This window comes from Brassica oleracea, chromosome C5 (genome assembly GCF_000695525.1).
Source record: "Brassica oleracea var. oleracea cultivar TO1000 chromosome C5, BOL, whole genome shotgun sequence".
Classification (NCBI taxonomy): domain Eukaryota; kingdom Viridiplantae; phylum Streptophyta; class Magnoliopsida; order Brassicales; family Brassicaceae; genus Brassica; species Brassica oleracea.
In genome coordinates, this window is record NC_027752.1 from 43,077,508 (window position 1) to 43,095,057 (window position 17,550).

The 17,550-nt window shown below is 37.1% G+C and overlaps 6 protein-coding genes and 1 non-coding gene across 8 annotated transcripts in view; 5 read left to right on the top strand and 2 right to left on the bottom strand.

Annotated features, from left to right (window-relative positions):
• Window positions 1-451: 451 nt before the first annotated feature.
• LOC106295373 (phosphatidylinositol 4-phosphate 5-kinase 9) lies at window positions 452-5,265 on the top strand. 2 transcript variants are annotated; one of them, XM_013731257.1, is made up of 9 exons: window positions 452-612; window positions 1,380-2,881; window positions 3,349-3,516; window positions 3,583-3,748; window positions 3,833-3,943; window positions 4,022-4,209; window positions 4,284-4,441; window positions 4,523-4,682; window positions 4,764-5,265. In XM_013731257.1, the coding sequence occupies exons 2-9, from the start codon at window positions 1,653-1,655 to the stop codon at window positions 5,038-5,040; spliced, it is 2,457 nt and encodes an 818-aa protein (XP_013586711.1). In that variant the 5' UTR covers window positions 452-612; window positions 1,380-1,652; the 3' UTR covers window positions 5,041-5,265. The 2 variants fall into 2 exon arrangements, with proteins under 2 accessions (XP_013586711.1, XP_013586712.1); XM_013731258.1 differs by having other exon boundaries at window positions 452-599.
• An 81-nt stretch (window positions 5,266-5,346) lies between these two features.
• On the top strand, window positions 5,347-7,167 carry LOC106294882 (ras-related protein RABC2b). Its single transcript, XM_013730575.1, has 6 exons — window positions 5,347-5,754; window positions 6,187-6,255; window positions 6,342-6,407; window positions 6,504-6,625; window positions 6,706-6,834; window positions 6,913-7,167. The coding sequence occupies exons 1-6, from the start codon at window positions 5,619-5,621 to the stop codon at window positions 7,003-7,005; spliced, it is 615 nt and encodes a 204-aa protein (XP_013586029.1). The 5' UTR covers window positions 5,347-5,618; the 3' UTR covers window positions 7,006-7,167.
• A 28-nt stretch (window positions 7,168-7,195) lies between these two features.
• On the bottom strand, window positions 7,196-9,154 carry LOC106294881 (ras-related protein RABE1e). Its single transcript, XM_013730574.1, has 8 exons — window positions 8,899-9,154; window positions 8,566-8,638; window positions 8,367-8,467; window positions 8,102-8,167; window positions 7,922-8,019; window positions 7,786-7,848; window positions 7,605-7,697; window positions 7,196-7,522 (listed from the first exon to the last, which is right to left on the bottom strand). Exons 1-8 carry the CDS (start codon window positions 8,969-8,971, stop codon window positions 7,433-7,435), a joined length of 657 nt encoding a protein of 218 aa, XP_013586028.1. The 5' UTR covers window positions 8,972-9,154; the 3' UTR covers window positions 7,196-7,432.
• A 598-nt stretch (window positions 9,155-9,752) lies between these two features.
• LOC106294883 (ankyrin repeat domain-containing protein 1) lies at window positions 9,753-10,863 on the bottom strand. Its single transcript, XM_013730576.1, has 6 exons — window positions 10,673-10,863; window positions 10,456-10,547; window positions 10,293-10,371; window positions 10,106-10,200; window positions 9,924-10,019; window positions 9,753-9,840 (listed from the first exon to the last, which is right to left on the bottom strand). Exons 1-6 carry the CDS (start codon window positions 10,815-10,817, stop codon window positions 9,760-9,762), a joined length of 588 nt encoding a protein of 195 aa, XP_013586030.1. The 5' UTR covers window positions 10,818-10,863; the 3' UTR covers window positions 9,753-9,759.
• A 1,253-nt stretch (window positions 10,864-12,116) lies between these two features.
• On the top strand, window positions 12,117-15,001 carry LOC106294880 (serine/threonine protein phosphatase 2A 57 kDa regulatory subunit B' beta isoform). Its single transcript, XM_013730573.1, has 2 exons — window positions 12,117-13,730; window positions 14,420-15,001. Exons 1-2 carry the CDS (start codon window positions 12,600-12,602, stop codon window positions 14,753-14,755), a joined length of 1,467 nt encoding a protein of 488 aa, XP_013586027.1. The 5' UTR covers window positions 12,117-12,599; the 3' UTR covers window positions 14,756-15,001.
• Window positions 15,002-15,528: 527 nt separating this feature from the next.
• Window positions 15,529-15,601, top strand: TRNAF-GAA. Its single transcript has one exon. It is a non-coding gene; the product is annotated as a tRNA-Phe (tRNA).
• Window positions 15,602-16,837: 1,236 nt separating this feature from the next.
• The window catches only part of LOC106292380, a 6,720-nt gene continuing 6,007 nt past the window's right edge, over window positions 16,838-17,550 (top strand). Inside the window, exons 1-3 of the mRNA XM_013727973.1 lie at window positions 16,838-16,924; window positions 17,041-17,103; window positions 17,211-17,238. Of these exons, the coding sequence (XP_013583427.1) occupies window positions 16,838-16,924; window positions 17,041-17,103; window positions 17,211-17,238 (178 nt within the window). The remainder of the gene's footprint in view (window positions 16,925-17,040; window positions 17,104-17,210; window positions 17,239-17,550) is intronic.

Consider the following 17,550-nt stretch of genomic DNA (forward strand, 5'->3'; position numbering starts at 1 on the left):
TTTTTCAAACTCAATTGGTAAGCAGAAGTTGACTTTAAAATACTGGATCGCACGTGGATTAGTGTAAGAAAAACACAAATGTCCCCTTCACCGGCCAAGCAGGTCAACATCTCTACCTTCTAAAACACAACAATTTTTTTTTGTTGAATATTATTTTCTTATACAATACACCAAATATTTGCTATTAAACAAATACCATAGACCACAATGAAAAGATCTAGTAATTGATAAACTACTAAACCCATCTCAACTTAGACATATATAATGTATAACTAACTCTTGCAATTCAAGACATTAATCTGCTGGCTAAACTCTTAAGAATTTAGTTTTTTAAGTAGGCAAAGATCAGAAAAAAAAAAGCTAAAAAAGGTTCAGCCTGTGATACGAAGGTTATATTCGTCTTTTGGTATTTATATTCGTCTTTTGGTATTTCTTTTATGGAAAAAGAGTTTCTGTAATAAGAAAGCTGTTATTGTCGCGCTTACTGCTTTAGCTTCGGGATTTGGTCCAATCGTCTCTTTTGTACAGATTGACCCCAAAGACCCCCAGAAGAAGCTCTGAAGAAGACCAAGAAGACAGAGAAAGAGAGCAGCTTTGAGGTCTGTCCCAACGGTTTGTACACCTCTTACTTCGTTGGTCTGGATTTGGTTTTCTGGATCCGGTTCAAGTTCTGTCCGTTCGGTTCCCTTATTGTGTGTGTGTGTCTCTGCTCTGTTTGATTGAAAACTTTAAACGTTGGATCTTTGATTTTGTATGCTTTCATTTTGTCTTTGATATAAGATTGAAATGGAGTTGCTTTTGTGATTCTAATAATCCAAATTTTAATTTTTTATTGTTTACAATGGCTTATTGTGTTTGTAGAGATTATGAGGAGTCTCGTCATGAACTTTTATGTGTAGAGATTTCAAAATTTAGATTAGAGATTGTGAAAGTTGTGATGAACATTTTGGATTCCTTTGATCAGTCCCCAGAAAGTAGGATTCTCTCTTAACTTTTTGTTCGGTAAATTTTGTCATACTCTGCCTTTTTTTGGAGACGTGGTGATGAATCTCTTCTTTAATCAGAATTCAAAAAGGATTGAAAATTGTTATTATAAATAAAAAGACTTTATTTGGAGACGTGGGAGGAATCTCTTCTTTCTTTTTTGAGAAAAACAAATAGTAGTTTTTGTTTACTCATCCCTTCATTCTCTACCTCTCTTTGTGAAATTGAATGAGTTCTTTGGTTCTTTCAAGTGGGACCAAGAACTAGATGCGTGTCTTCGAGGAAGTATTTGCTTCTGTGACCATACCTTACTATATATCTACATGTTTTCCTCATTAGTATTTTTATTCATGAAAAGTTTGTTTAATTTCCTTTTCTTTTGATTCTGATTCTAGATCCACACATCGTGACCTGGAACCTGATTCTCGCATCTGCTTCTTTCTCCACGGAGTGTACTAGCTGAGACCACATTTCTATAATTCATGTTTTGTTTGAAAGTAGCATTCTCCTTGAAAGCTTTGAACGCCTCTTGCTCTGAGCGTTTGTGATGTACTAAAGATAGTGGACGAGTGAGTATCGACAGTGCAAGGGTTTATCGATTTCTATACAGTTTCTTGTTACCTAAGCTTCCGCTCTCTCAATCAGTTTGTGTGCTTTAGATTTATTACATGTCTGACATTGAAGTGGGAGGAGGAGGAGGACCAGTTGCATTCGCAGAAAGAACCAAATCCGTTGATGCACTCACCAAGAAAGAGATACTCTCCGCTCTAACCAACGGAGAGATCACCTCCGAACCTTCCGAGGACGCTAGGTTCAGAAACAGGGAGCTCTCCCTCCCCAACGGCGAGTCCTACGACGGCACTCTCCTCGGAAACATCCCCGAGGGCCCAGGGAAGTACGCGTGGTCAGACGGCTCCGTTTACGTCGGCGAATGGAGACGCGGGATGAGACACGGCAACGGGAAGATGAGATGGGCTTCGGGCGCGTGCTACGAAGGCGAGTTCTCAGGAGGGTACATGCACGGCACGGGGACGTGCACGGACGCTAACAGCTTAACGTATAAAGGAAGGTGGCGGCTGAATCTCAAACACGGGCTTGGGTATCAAGTTTACCCTAACGGAGACGTCTTAGAAGGCTCTTGGATTCAGGGTTGGGGAGAAGGGCCAGGGAAGTACACTTGGGGCAATGGGAATATCTATCTTGGGGATATGAAAGGTGGGAAGATGAGTGGGAAAGGGACGTTGACTTGGATCACTGGGGACTCTTATGAAGGGAGTTGGTTGAATGGGATGATGCATGGTTTCGGTGTGTACACGTGGAGGGACGGTGGTTGCTACGTAGGGACGTGGACGCGTGGTTTGAAAGATGGGAAAGGATCGTTTTACTCGGCAGGGACTAGAGTTCCCGCCGTGCAGGAGTTTTATCTCAACGCTCTTAGGAAAAGAGGCGTGTTGCCTGATCTGAGGAGGCAGAGCCAAGTTGCTGCAGCTTCTTCGGTTAATATGGAGAGTCTTAGAGTCGGTGGTGGTGGCAACAACAAGCTCTCGAAAGGGAGTTTGATTAACTTGGAGCAGTCACGCAACGGGAGGGTTTCTTTGGAGAGGCGGTGGAGTCTTGAAGTGAGTATTGAGAAAGTGATTGGGCATGATTACTCGGATTTGGATAGGGGAAGCAGTACTGAGGAGTATAGTGCGAACAGACCGATCTTGGAACGGGAGTATATGCAGGGTGTTCTGATCAGTGAGCGTGTGGTGGTAGACAACAGGTTTTCGCCTACTTCGAAAAGAGCTAAGAGGAAAAACAAGAGGCTTTTTAAAGAAGCTAAGAAGCCAGGGGAAGTTGTTATCAAAGGTCACAGGAGTTATGATTTGATGCTTAGTTTGCAGCTTGGAATCAGGTATATGCTTGCTCCTTCTAGTCCTGTATCCTGGGGCTGAGATTTTGAACCGAACCGACCAAATTTTTTTTTGCTTACGAGTTCGGTTTGATTTGGTAGTTTTTATTTTTAAAGTTCAGTTTTCAGTTCGGTTCGGAAATTGGTTACTTCAGTTTTTTTTTTAAAAAGAAACTATAACTAAACAATTCCAAAAAACCCAAACTGAACTAACCAAATTTCAAATCAAGCTAACCGAATTTATTCAAAATTTTAACAAAATTAAACCAAAATATAATCGAAATAAAAAAAATTGGGATGCCGAATACCTTACCGAACTGAATTTTATTTCGGGTTAATTCAATAAGATTTATGTTGAACCGAACAAACCGGAAACCGAACTACCTGAACCGAATGTCCTGTGAGATAATCTGTTTTTGTGAGATAAGCTTAGCCTAGTATTGTGGTAATGAACTGGTTCAAACGTTTAGATACACAGTGGGGAAAATAACGCCTATACAAAGAAGAGAAGTAAGGACAGCGGACTTTGGACCTAGGGCTAGCTTTTGGATGAGTTTTCCTCGAGCTGGCTCCGCGATGACGCCTCCTCATCACTCTGAAGATTTTAAATGGAAGGACTATTGTCCAATGGTATTCAGGTTAGTATAAAAATTTTCTTCTACTAGTTGTCTCGTTGGTGCTTACATTCATTATAAACCTTGTAGGAACCTGAGGGAGATGTTCAAGATGGATTCAGCTGATTACATGATGTCCATTTGTGGAAATGATACCTTAAGGGAACTTTCTTCACCAGGGAAGAGTGGGAGTGTCTTCTTCTTGTCTCAGGATGATCGGTTCATGATTAAAACACTCAGGAAATCTGAAGTCAAGGTCTGTCACCACTTATGCAGTTGTGTAGTGCTGGTTAGAGCTTGTGTGTGATCAATGGAGTATAATCAAATCCTTCATGTGTAGGTTCTCCTGAGGATGCTTCCATATTACCATCATCATGTGAAGACGTATGAGAACACCCTCATTACTAAATTCTTTGGCCTTCACAGAATAAAACCATCAAGTGGTCAAAAGGTCCTTATGCATCCCTCTTGTACTATATCATTAGCTTTGAGATTGATACTAACTTCAAATATTTATCTTGCATTGCAGTTCCGCTTTGTGGTGATGGGTAACATGTTCTTTACAGATCTAAGAATCCATAGGAGATTTGACCTTAAAGGTTCGAAGTTGGGACGCTCTGCAGACAAAGTGGAGATAGACGAGAACACTATACTTAAAGATTTAGATCTGAACTACAGCTTCTTCTTGGAGCCTTCTTGGCGGGAGGGTTTACTAAAGTACTGCTCTCTCCAAGACTATATGCATTTTTCAATTCATGTTTTTAAACTTCTTTCACTACTGGTGTAAACAGGCAACTAGAGATCGATAGCAAGTTCTTGGTAGAGCAGAACATAATGGATTACAGCCTTTTGCTCGGTGTGCATCACCGAGCTCCAGAGCATTTAAGGACCCAGTTGGTCCGTTCTCGAAGTATAACAGCTGATGCGTTAGAGAGTGTAGCTGAAGATGGTGAGATTCTCATATCTTAAAGCTTATTATTATTATTATTATAGAATCTCCTCCTAATGATGATGAATGATGATGTAACAGATACAATCGAGGACGACATGTTATCTTACCACCAGGGACTAGTTCTTGTTCCTGGAGGGAGTGATAATGTTGTAACTGGTCCTCACATCAGAGGCAGCAGATTGCGAGCGTCCGCTGTGGGAGATGAAGAAGTCGATCTCCTTCTCCCTGGAACAGCCAGGTAACTAACTAACTAACTAACTCTCAACTCATTGGCGAAATGAGGAAACTATGATTCATCTTAATCTCTTGAAATGTATAGGCTGCAGATACAGCAAGGAGTGAACATGCCGGCGAGAGCAGAGTTGATACCGGGAACAGAAGAGAAAGACAGACAGATACTACACGATTGCTGCGACGTGGTGCTTTATCTAGGCATTATAGATATATTACAAGAGTACAACATGACCAAGAAGATAGAGCATGCTTACAAGTCTCTTCATTTTGATTCTAAATCGATCTCAGCCGTTGATCCTACTTACTACTCCCAGCGTTTTCTTGACTTCATAGAGAAGGTGTTTCCTCAGAACAACGCATAAAGAGAAAAAAAAGAGTACAGTTTAATGTTTTTGTTTTGTAAGTAATCTGTAAAACAGACCTTGAAGAGAGGGAGGTTAAGTAAGGAAACAGATTTTCTTTTTTCTTTTCTCAACCGCAAAACGTAATCGCAACCGTTACCAAACGCAATAGACACGTGGACACATGACGGACTTTGGAAGAAAAGTTGAAACAGAAACAGAGATACGTGTCGTGAAGCAGATAAATTGACGTTATCAGTGTATATATTGTTTCATAGACGTTTTACATTTTAGTTTTTTTTTTTTTCTGTAAAGAACAAAGTTTCTTCCTTTTCTTAATTTAAATTAATCATTTGATTCAAAGTTTCTCATTTTACAAGAAGCATTTGTTCATTACTATACACTGAAAGAAGTCAAAAATTTAGTTTTTTTTTGTTTGTTTGCGAAGTAGTAGGGTTTTGGTCTGATTTGATTTGATCTCTCCTGAGTTTTTTGTCGGTTGGGTTCCGTTTGTTATATTTCTACAGTATTATTAAATCGACAAAAGAAAAAAAAAACAAAAGGAGAGTTTTAGAGTTGAGATCACTGCAGAGAGAAAAATGGGATCTTCTTCAGGACAAAGTGGATATGATCTGTCTTTCAAGATCTTGTTGATTGGAGATTCTGGTGTTGGTAAAAGTAGCTTGCTTCTCAGTTTCATTTCCAGCTCTGTCCAAGATCTTGCTCCTACCATCGGTATTTACTTAAACTTTCTGTTTCATCATCCCCCATGAAAAAATGAGCTGAAAGTAGTATCGTTTTCTTGTTTGTCTGAGGATGGTACTTAGCTTTATCCTTCTCTCAGAGCTAGAGTCTTATCTGGTCAAACTTCAAATGAAGTCAACTTATAATATCTGAGATAACACATTGAGAATTGAAGCTAAGGCATTTGTTTAGGCTTAGTAGTTTCCATAAGTGGGAGGTAGCTTATGAATTTATCAAAAGGTTATTGTTATTGGATCTTTTGTTTGCTTTTCTTTTGATCTATATTTGACTAGACGCTTGCTGGTTGAGACTTGTTTCTGTTCCTATTAGAGTCGCATCAAATCTGTCTGAGAAGTTTTGTCAAAGCTTTCTTTTCTTGTTCCCTATCCGTCTGGCATTGGTCTGAACGTTATAACATTGTAGGTGTTGATTTTAAGATCAAACAGCTGAAAGTAAGAGGAAAAAGAGTAAAGCTGACAATCTGGGACACAGGTTAGCTAAATCTTTACCAATATGAGATATTCACAAGTGTTGTTAGGTACCACCATACTCATGGTTCTTGGTTTGTTGCTGTGTAGCTGGACAAGAAAAGTTCAGAACATTGACAAGTTCTTATTTCAGAGGCTCCCAAGGAATCATTCTAGGTAATGTTATATGAAGATTAGAATCCTCAGTAACTGTGTCGGTAAAAAACTTCCTAGGAATTATAATACTTTCTTTCTTGGTGATGGATGATGCAGTTTATGATGTGACGAAAAGAGAGACGTTTCTGAACTTGGCAGATGTTTGGGCCAAAGAGATTGAGCTCTACTCGACTAACCATGACTGCATTAAGATGCTCGTTGGAAACAAAGTTGACATAGTGAGTAGTAGTACTAGTAACACTTACTTATAACCAAATCAACTTGAACTTGGTTTTCACCTTATTGTTGTTGTTTACAGGAATCTGAGAGGAAGGTAAGCAGAGAAGAAGGAACGGCTCTAGCGAAAGAACTCAAGTTTTTGTTTCATGAATGTAGCGCAAGAACCCGAGAAAACGTGCAGCAATGCTTTGAAGAGCTTGCTCTCAAGGTAAGGAATCATATCTTGATGATCCCTTTTCACTTTTATACTGGTCTGGAAAGTGAATCAGGTGTGAAAATGAAACAGATAATGGAGGTACCTAGTCTTTTGCAAGAAGGATCAAGCTCTCTGAAGAGAAAACCTGACTCCAGAACTCATCAAAGCCGGTGCTGCTCGTGAGGTCATTGATGAGAACCCGCCTAGGCTCTTTTGTGTGTAAATTTATCAAGAAGATGAACCTTGCCTTGTAAATCTATCAGTTCATTAGATTGTTCTTTTTACCTCGACTGAGATTGTGTAATAATAAGTTAATAACCTCACTATAAATATCTTATTTCGATCTGTCAAACCTTAGTTTATAGTTTACACACACCACAACACCTGCATTGTATTAACTCAAGGTTTTTGAACACTTAAAACATTGTCTACTACCATTTCAAGTGTTAGGCAATGGAGATAGCAACATAGACATAAAGATCACAGCCCATCAATGAAAGCCTCTCTTCTACTTGTTTCAAGTGAGAATAACAATAAGATCTCTCTGAATGACACGGGGGAAGATTAATGAACACGACAATAGACTAGAAACTGGTCAATGGAACTTCTTCTAAGCATAACTGCAGCAAGCTGATTTTCCAGCTGTAGAAGACGAAGAGGCTTTGTTAGCATCTTGTTTTTTGATCTTGAGCCCTTGGGGCTGCAACAAAGACAGCAGACAGCAGACATTTTCCTCAGTGATATATATAGTCAGTTTCATATGGTTACATGTGTTTCTTTACCTCAGACTTTGTATCGCTTTCTGTGAGTCTTTGTTTGATGTCTTTCGCAATAGACATGAAAACCTGCTCCACATTCAGGTTTGTTTTTGCACTCTGCAACAGTTTCCAAAAACATCAGTTCAATAAAATGAAAATCTTTGAACTAAGAGACAAAGCATGTTTATATATTTTTTCAGCTCACCGTCTCGAAGAACTTGATTCCATACTCATCAGCCAGAGCTTGTCCCTTTGATGTTGGGATGGCCTGTAGAAGAAGAAGATGCAGCATTAGTATACCTAAGAAATGTAAAAGGAAGACATGGTCAAGAGAAAGTTACCCTTTTGCTTTCGTCCATGTCAGCTTTGTTACCAACCAATATTCTGTTGACGCTATCTGAAGCATGTTGCTCAATATTCTTCATCCAGTTCCTAATGTCTGGAGAAAAAAAATTGTGTTAGTTCCCACAAGCGTCTTTACAATATTGTTCCTCACACACAAAAAATAGCAAAAGACATACTGTTGAAGGATGACTCGTCTGTTACATCGTAGACGAGTAATATACCCATTGCTCCTCTGTAATAAGCTGAAAGAGAAAAAAAGAACCAAAGACTTTAAAAAAAAATGAGAAGTGAAAGTTAACAACAAGTAAAAAGTAAAATTAATCTTCTAAGAGAATAGCATTGAGCAATCATCTACAGAACGATTCATACAAATTATTGAGTAACTTTCAGTTTACTTGGAAGTAAGCTTGTTGCATTCTAAGCATAAACCAGTTTTTTTACCTGTAGTTATAGTTCGAAAACGTTCTTGTCCAGCGGTGTCCCATATCTGCAATTTGATACGCTTCCCATCAAGTTCAACTGTTCTTATCTTGAAATCAATTCTGGAGAAGTAAAAAAGGAATTCAGACAAAGGTTTGTCAACAATCTTCAAGACCAAACAGAGAAGAAAACAGCTTAAATTAAATGAAGAAAGACAAACCCAATGGTAGTAATGAAACTTGTGGTGAAAGTATCATCAGAGAAACGCAGCAGCAAGCAACTTTTTCCCACACCTGCGTTATACAACACACACACATACATTAGCACGGGGATAAAAGTTTACACAAAAACTATAAATTAACATAGAAAAATGATAAAGCATACAACTTTATTAAACTACTTCTATCATCAAATTAAAATATTTAATTGCAAACTCAGATCGCAAAAACAAGAAGATTATCCGGTGAAAGATCAAACAGTTTATGAAGCTTTTGTGTTTTACTCTTTACTCCATATGAAGAAGAGAGGCCGAGAGTGAAGAAGTTAGAGTTACCGCTATCACCGATTAGGAGGAGCTTGACGAGGTAATCATAGTCTGAACGAGCTCTTCCCGGCGCAGCCGCCATTGGAGAAGTTACTTATTTATCCTCTTCCTCTTACAGAAACTAAAACTAAGCTCTGCTGACTTTCCCCGGAAAAACTCTTCTCACCGGAGAAAGAAAAGAGTGTTTCTCGGAGACAGCCAAAAAGGAGAGAGATGGATTCTCTCTCTTTTAAGTGCTGTTGCGCTACGATGAAGTCGAAAGCTGCTTTTCTAATTGGTGGTTCATATTTTTATTTTTATTATTTTTTATGTTTGGGGTCTTTATTTCTGAATTCTTCACTTTTTAACCCACTGACTTATTATTCGTGTAATTTTGCTCTTAATGAATGTTGTTGTATAGTGACAAAAAAAAAAATGAATGTTGTTGTATAAAAAGATCTCATGGTTCGTTTTCAATTTATATATTCAATCTAATTTTAGGGGTTTGAATTTAGACGAATAAGAACTATGCATGAGAGCCACGATCTAGTTACTACTTGTCTTGCTTAGTTTTTGGCTTTTAACCATTGCTTTGCTCTATATGCATGCAGCAGCAGTCTTGCAACTCTTCAGAAAGGTCCTGTTCACCTTTGTTATATAAAGGCTAACGAGAGAACACATTCAAATCTATTAATCTGATAACAATCTTCATAAACTGAAACCGACATGATGTTCATAATTCATTGGTATAAGATTATAATCCTTTGTAGTTTCAAAAAAAAAAAAAGATTATAATCCTTTGTATAAAAATAGTCAATAATAAGATAAAAAAAGAAGAAGAAGATAAGGCCCAACTTCACAGGCCTAAGAATTTTGCAGATTGCAGGATCACTAGGAGATTGATGAGTTGCCAACCGCAACTTCGAGGATCCTCCTAGCCTCACTGTTTATACCAGCTAAATCACCTGGTGTCTGCATAATCACAACCTTGCTTTAATCACTAATCAAAATAATTGGAAGTCTAAAAGTGAAGAAAAAATATTTTCAAATATTACCTTCCCGCTGGAGTTTTTAGTCGTTGGTGAAGCCCCTGAACTTAGCAAAAGCCTAACCACATCGACATACTCACCTCTCGCTGCATTATGCAGAGGCTGTTAACAAGAAACACTCTGTCATTAGTCCATAGTTAATAGAGATGGAGAAAAATTGAGTCATTTGAAGATGGAAGAATACTTACAGTGTCACCTTGTTGGTCGATTGTTTCAATCATTCTCTTCGCACATTCAGGACCACTAGCTCGGCTTAAAAGAAACTCTACTATGTCTAAGTATCCTGTTCGCCCCCAAGTTCAAAAAAAAAAAAAAACAATGAGCAATAGAACGTGACCATGAGAAAGAAATACAAGGGGCCATGAACAACTTTACCCCCATCGCAAGCATTATGTAGAGGAGTTGCTCTATATAAATCTTTAACCTCCATATCAGCTCCTCTTTCCAGGAGAAGCTGCAGTAAATAATACTCAATAGGTAGTGTACAAATACATCATCAAGGTTCAGTAGAAATGACAAAGCAGGGAACAATGGTTACCTCAACACAAGGGAGGTTACCATATAGACACGCCAAGTGAAGTGCCGTGTCATTATTCTCAAGTGGCTCGTCAGTAAACCCATGCATAGTGTCTATCAAAAGTTCAAAGACAGATTAATAGATCTCCATCACAGACTCAATGCAACAAGTCACTCAAAGATAGAGAGGAATGAGGATACACATTAGGGAGAACGACAACGAAGAAGAAAGGAAATACCAATGGCTGTGCCCAAGGCGACGACGTCACCGAACTCAGCTGCGGCGGCTAAGGCACCGAGAAGCGAGGAAAACTCGTATTCAACAGCAATATCACAGTCAACATTGTTTTGTTCCATCGCATTGACTTCCCTTGGAACGGCCATTGTCTGTCACAGTCAAGCTCTCTCCTGTGTAGCGCCGCGATTTAACTTAGCTTTTATTGGTTATGATTGGTGACAAATAGTAGAGTTGATGTTTTTGTTAGAATAATTTTCTTATTAACTAAGTAATCGCTGCAATTTAACTTAGATTTTATTGGTTTTAATTAGTTACACGTAGTAGAGTTAACGTTTTTGTTGTAATAATTTTCTTATTAACTAAGTAATCGCCGCAATCTAACTTAGATTTTATTGGTTTTAATTGGTGACACGTAGTAGAGTTAATGTTTTTGTTGTAATAATTTTCTTATTAACTAAGTAATCGCCGCAATTTAACTTAGATTTTATTGGTTTTAATTGGTGACACGTAGTAGAGTTAACGTTTTTGTTGTAATAATTTTCTTATTAACTAAGTAATAGCCGCAATCTAACTTAGATTTTATTGGTTTTAATTAGTGACACGTAGTAGAGTTAACCTTTTTGTTGTAATAATTTTCTTATTAACTAAGTATCCGCCGCAGTTTAACTTAGCTTTTATTGGTTTTGATTGGAAAGTCGACGTTTTTGCTGTAATAATTTTTTTACTAACTAAGTATCCACCGCAATTTAACTTAGCTTTTATTAGTTTTGATTAGTGACACTTAGTAGAATCGACATTTTTGTTATAATAATTTTTTATTAACTAAATGATCGCCGCAATTAACTTAAGTTTTACTGGTTTTAATTGGTGACACGTAGTAGAGTCAACCGTAGATGGTTTCAATATTAGTAAGTGTTTTTGCATCATGTGCAGAAATAACAGTTTTAAAATGTAAATGATATTTAAAAATATTTTTTGTTAAATTTTTATTATTATTTGTAGAAGTTAAGATAAAAATATTTTTTATAAAAATTTATATTCAATCATACATATATATATAATTATAATATTGAGAATTTTTTATTTATCTATTTCTTTTGTTAGATATATTGGGTCGACCATTTTCAAACGGAAAGCCGATTGGGCAGAGTACAAAGCGATGTTTTACAACCTAGATACGTTTTACATTAACATAATCCGTTTTCTTTTGCTGTGAATGTAAATTATATGTCCATGAGTATAATGTTCGGCTGTGCACTGATTTTAATTAAAAAAAATCTTGACAAAAATAAGAAATTATATACTATTATTTTTGAGAATCAGACGCATTATAGAAAACTCACATTTCTATTTTAAACTGTGTTTTCTGTTTAATATATTCTTCTGCCAACTTTCTGCTTGTCACACTGTTTTGTTTCGCGCAAAAACTAATCTAGATTACGGTTAGTAATTAAGTACTAATAATTAATTATTAAAAAAAAAAAGCGATTTTTTGGGTGCTGTATTCGATTTGATTCGAGTCCCTTTTCTTCTTTAGCCATCATCTCTCTCCGCTCTCTCTCTCTCTCTCTCTCGCTCTCTTCTTCCTTATTTGTTCGCCGGTAAATCACAGCCGTCCGATTAACCAGCGTATACTCGCGCGACAAGATCTCTTAGATCACACCAATGGTCTGATTTTCACCGCCTCAGATCTCCGACAACACTCCGGTAACTATCTCCACCTCTTGTTTCCATCTCGTGAGATTGGGAAAATGAGGGAGCTTGATCTAATCGAGTCATAGTGGAAGAATAAGAAGAAGAAGGCTCTCTTTGAAAAAAATCCGAGGTTTTGGAATTTGAATTTGATTAATTAGGGATTTCGATTGCATGCTGATCCCAAATTAGGGTTTCTTTAGTTAGGTGGAGTTTAAAGTTAGTTCCTTTTAGCCATGTTTAAGAAAATAATGAAAGGTGGGCACAAGAAGCCCTCTAAATCCGAATCCAACGAACCTTCAAGCTACGGTCTTGGTGGCTCCAATGTTGTCGTTAGCCACGCTTCTCGTGGGGCGCTGGTTCCTTCCTCTCCAGTTACAACAGCCCCTCCTCCTCCTATAACCTCGGTGACCCCGCTCCCTCTCTTCAGGGACGTTCCCGTCTCGGAAAGGCAATCTCTGTTCTTGAGGAAGCTCCAGAACTGCTGTTTCCACTTTGATTTCACTGATACCACCAAGAACGCGAGAGAGAAGGAGATCAAGAGGCAGACGCTGCTGGAGCTGGTGGATTTTATACAGTCCGGAGCTAGTAAGGTCATCTCCGAGTCGTGTCAGGAGGAAATGATTAAAATGGTTTCTCTCAATCTCTTCCGTTGTCTCCCTCCCGCCTCCCACGAGAACACGGGCCAGGAGCCCGCGGATCCCGAGGAGGAGGAGCCGTATTTGGAGCCTTCTTGGCCTCATTTACAGCTGGTCTACGAGCTGCTGCTGAGATACGTTGTCTCTACTGATACCGATACCAAAGTGGCCAAACGGTATATCGACCATTCCTTTGTGTTGAAGCTGCTCGACTTGTTTGACTCCGAGGATCCGAGAGAGAGGGAGTATTTGAAAACGATTCTCCATAGGATCTACGGGAAGTTTATGGTACACAGGCCGTTTATTAGGAAAGCGATCAACAACATTTTCTATAGGTTTATCTATGAGACGGAGAGGCACGGCGGGATCGGGGAGCTTTTGGAGATTCTAGGCAGTATCATAAACGGGTTTGCGTTGCCTATGAAGGAGGAGCATAAGCTGTTTCTCATCAGGGTGTTGATACCGTTGCATAAGCCTAAACCGATAGCGATATATCATCAGCAGTTGTCGTATTGCATCGTTCAGTTTGTGGAAAAGGATTATAAGCTAGCGGATACGGTGATCAGGGGGTTGTTGAAGTATTGGCCTGTGACGAACTGCACCAAGGAGAATCTCTTCCTTCAGGAACTTGAAGAAGTTCTTGAGGCAACACAGCCTGTTGAGTTCCAGCGTTGTATGGTTCCGTTGTTCCAACAGATTGCTCGATGCCTCAATAGCTCTCACTTTCAGGTTAGTAGTCTTGTTATACACATCACCTTAAAGCTGGATATTTTGTTTCTTTAGCTAGTTATGTTTCGAAATGAATTTAGCATATGGAGGTAATGAATTCGAGATATTGTGTGCTAGTGTCCTCTATGAGTATCACCTTCAAGTTAACTTGGGTGTGATTCTTTCACGTGAAAAGAGTATGCAACTTTAGTGCATCACAGAATCTATGTTGCAATTGTCTTTATATTGTTTGCTTTTTCTCCTTTTATCCCTTTCAATTCACAAAATGATCATGATAATGCTACACTCATTTAGTTGATGGGATTATCTCATGTTGTTGATAGATACTACTCTTGAAAATGGTCCTTGGATTCTTAGACCATCTTTATTTACCTAAACCATACCAACTCGCTGAGTCCATTGGTACTATTGCGTTTGCCATGGATTTCATTGCACAATGCTTTTAACAAGAGAATAGCTCGGAAAAGAAGATGTAAGGATCTTTCTCTGTGTTGTATCCATTTGTGTTTTAGACTGGAGCAGGTTTGATCTCATTGGTTCTAATCACAAGTCTGTAATTAATTTCATTGGATGCTAGCAATTACACAAAATTTCCTGTTAAATCTTTTTGCAATAGCTCAAACTTTGCAATTCTACGTGGGTTTTGTGCCTTGTACTTACATTCATATCTCATAAAAATCTTATAAAAGGTTGCAGAACGAGCATTGTTCCTGTGGAACAATGAGCACATAGTGGGTCTAATCGCGCAGAACCGAAGCGTAATCCTTCCAATAATATACCCCGCACTGGAGAAGAACATCCAGTCTCACTGGAACCAAGCAGTTCATGGTCTAACCGCAAATATCAAGAAGATGTTCATGGAGATGGATCCTAAACTCTTCGAAGAATGCCGGAGACAGTACGAAGAGAAACAAGCCAAGTCCAAAGAAGTTGAAGAACAACGCCAGTTTACATGGAAGAGATTAGCTGAAGCAGCAGCAGAGCGAGACGGAGTTGGAGGAGAAGATTATATGATCACTTCCTAGATCAGTAACAAAAATGGTATTACTCTCACTTTTTTTTTTTGGTTCTCTCTCAAATTAATCAAAATCGTTTACTATTAAAATCTTTCTTCCAATGTATAAACTTTCGATTTGTTTTTTGTTGTGAGAATCATCTAATCTGATTCTGGTTGCTCAGAGAATAGTAGAGCGAAGTGAGCCAATCACTATCAGAGAATGTGTTTTGTCTGTATGGATCGGGCTTTAGTACTAAGAATGTGTTTTATGATCTTCTGTCCAACTTATTTTTTCTATGGAAATTTTGTGGAAACTTTATGTTATATAAAAGCAGGCAATGATCTTCAGTGTGGTGGATATCATGAGAGATTGGAAAATCGGAACACTTTTAACTAAAACCATTCATCTCTTGTTAAGAAGAAAATGTCTAATTGTTTTGAGATTTCTTCCGGTTATGTTTTGCTACAAACTTTTGCGTGTGACGTAGTTTTTGTCTTTTAAGCAAACTCGTATCATGACAAAACACGTTAATCAGCAACAAAGCTAAAATTAAGAAATCTTAATCCCATGCATATTTATAGTCTTCTTGTATGCCTTTTAAGAATGTAGTCTAGTTGATGTTCATGAGCATTGCACAATGGTTTTAAGCCTTTTCAATGGTTAAACCGGCAAAGCTATTCGATAGTTTCTAACAAATAGGGAATCAGTCAAAAAAGGCAAGTATTGATATAAAATCTTACAATATACACGAAAATGGAGTTAGTATAATATCTAAAAGTACGTTAGGAATTTATTGTCAAGCGGGGATAGCTCAGTTGGGAGAGCGTCAGACTGAAGATCTGAAGGTCGCGTGTTCGATCCACGCTCACCGCAATTATATCATTTTTCCCTTATTTTTAATGTAAAGTGCTTAATTAATTTAAGGTGATGATTGTTTTCCTAGTTTTTAGATTCTAGTTTCTGATTTTTGGATTTTTGTTTTTTGTTTTTGTTTTTGCAATAGATTTTGGTTTTTTGTAAAACATGAATGGTTGTTTTAGATTTAGATTTTTAGTTTTTGGTTTTATTTTTAAAATTAATAAAATAAAAGTATTATGAATATTAAAATATAAAACACTGTCATTAAAATACACGTAAATTTATTTACAAAAATTATTTTAAAACAAAATATAAATACAAAATAAAACTATCATAAATTCCATATAAATATACATATATATATTAATTTGATCTTGAGTGCCTTTCATATTTGATCTCAAATGCTATTATACAAGTAATTAGGCATTATAAAAAATTAATATCATACATTTGATGATATTTTTCTAAAATAACATAATTTACACATATATTTCTATGGTTATTTTTGTATAAATAATTTCTAGTAATTAATTAAATTAGTAACTTTTAAAATAAAATTTCCTTTTGAAATATTTTTGAACTTCTTTTAATTTACAAGTAAGCGAACTTCTTCTAGTTTACAAGTATGATCAAATAGTTTTTGAGTGTTGAGATGAAAATCTCGAAAAACAATTGCTCTACTTGTATGTATAATCACTTATTTTAAATTAATAAAATACAAAAAAAATTGATGATGTGATGGTGAGGTGAAGGTACGAGAGTGGAAAGAAGTATAAAAATGAGATAAACATAAAAAAAAAAGACCAGTTACAAAAAAAAGAAAAGAAAAACCATTAAAAAGAAAATGATAAATAAAAAAAAATCACCCTAGGAAACTGATAGAAATCTATAAAAATACAGATTTTAGTTTTTGTGTAGAATTAGGTAGTTATTTGAAAAACTAGTTTCCCTATTTTGTAGAGAATTATTTTTAACAAAATCTTGATTAGCAAATAAAGTAGTTTTACAAAAACAAAAAACCAAAAACCATTTTAAAAACTACAAACAATCAACCTATAAGTTAATCCCTTCTTGTTGTATCTCTCGATTTATGGCATGTTGTCTTTGTGCCAAAACTTGACCACTCTAGGCTAGGTAACATTGGTAAGAAGAAGACGAGACATCGGTTTGTGGCTGGACCAGATAAGAGTGTAGAGGAGGAAAGACGACGTTAATTTAGCTGAAGGGTGTTTATAACTTATCTTCTCCGTGATGAATGATGACCTGTTGGCTTTTGCTAATGGTTTTTCATTGATCTGTTTTATTATGGTGGCTTCTTCTCAGTTTGTGAAAAAGGTGGTAAGTAAAGGAGGGACAACTTGTTATTGAGGTCTTGTGGTTCCCTAATGTCTTTTTGTTTTAGTGATGACTTGATGATATATGGTACATTCATTCTGACGGTTGAAACTACTCAGGCTGCGGACAAGCTTGTTGCTGAGTTTGCAGTCCCAGATAACAAAGGAGAATCCTCAGATCAGGTTCTCTTATATTTTCTCATAAAATTTGGATATGAAACATTTCCGCATACTTTTTTGTGTGCGAGTACTGAGAGGTTCTTAGTGTAAAGAACATGTTTTTTTGGTAGGTACAACAAGAAGTTGTATCAAGAACATGTTTGTTGATTAATTCAACAACACATTTCTTTTGTGTTTTTTGGTAGGTGCAACAAGAAGTTTCACCAACTCCCCATAATCTCCTATAAATAACCACACAAGGAGAAGAAGAAATCCATCCCAAAAACAAAGAGAAAACAAGAGAAGAAGAGAGTGAGCAAGAAAGAGAGAAAAAAAAAAAATCTTTCTTGTGAGAAAATCTTTCTCTATAAGAAATTAAGTGTAATTTCTTGAGTGTATTTGGGGTCGGGTGTGAGTTGAGAGCTTGTAAAAATTTCCCGGGTTGATAATAAAAGATCTGTAGCAGGTCCG

Excerpts from the sequence above, each read along its gene's own strand:
- LOC106294880 (XM_013730573.1), top strand. The coding sequence starts at position 12,600 with ATGTTTAAGAAAATAATGAAAGGTGGGCACAAGAAGCCCTCTAAATCC. Across the intron at positions 13,731-14,419 it reads TCAATAGCTCTCACTTTCAG|GTTGCAGAACGAGCATTGTT; the intron begins GTTAGTAGTCTT and ends ATCTTATAAAAG.
- LOC106295373 (XM_013731257.1), top strand. The coding sequence starts at position 1,653 with ATGTCTGACATTGAAGTGGGAGGAGGAGGAGGACCAGTTGCATTCGCA. Across the intron at positions 3,517-3,582 it reads TATTGTCCAATGGTATTCAG|GAACCTGAGGGAGATGTTCA; the intron begins GTTAGTATAAAA and ends TAAACCTTGTAG. Across the intron at positions 3,944-4,021 it reads AACCATCAAGTGGTCAAAAG|TTCCGCTTTGTGGTGATGGG; the intron begins GTCCTTATGCAT and ends CTTGCATTGCAG.
- LOC106294883 (XM_013730576.1), bottom strand. The coding sequence starts at position 10,817 with ATGGCCGTTCCAAGGGAAGTCAATGCGATGGAACAAAACAATGTTGAC. Across the intron at positions 10,020-10,105 it reads TCGACCAACAAGGTGACACT|CCTCTGCATAATGCAGCGAG; the intron begins GTAAGTATTCTT and ends TCTTGTTAACAG. Across the intron at positions 9,841-9,923 it reads CTAAAAACTCCAGCGGGAAG|ACACCAGGTGATTTAGCTGG; the intron begins GTAATATTTGAA and ends GTGATTATGCAG.
- LOC106294882 (XM_013730575.1), top strand. The coding sequence starts at position 5,619 with ATGGGATCTTCTTCAGGACAAAGTGGATATGATCTGTCTTTCAAGATC. Across the intron at positions 5,755-6,186 it reads AGATCTTGCTCCTACCATCG|GTGTTGATTTTAAGATCAAA; the intron begins GTATTTACTTAA and ends ATAACATTGTAG. Across the intron at positions 6,256-6,341 it reads GCTGACAATCTGGGACACAG|CTGGACAAGAAAAGTTCAGA; the intron begins GTTAGCTAAATC and ends GTTGCTGTGTAG.
- LOC106294881 (XM_013730574.1), bottom strand. The coding sequence starts at position 8,971 with ATGGCGGCTGCGCCGGGAAGAGCTCGTTCAGACTATGATTACCTCGTC. Across the intron at positions 8,468-8,565 it reads AGTTTCATTACTACCATTGG|AATTGATTTCAAGATAAGAA; the intron begins GTTTGTCTTTCT and ends TTACTTCTCCAG. Across the intron at positions 8,020-8,101 it reads AGACGAGTCATCCTTCAACA|ACATTAGGAACTGGATGAAG; the intron begins GTATGTCTTTTG and ends TTTTTTCTCCAG.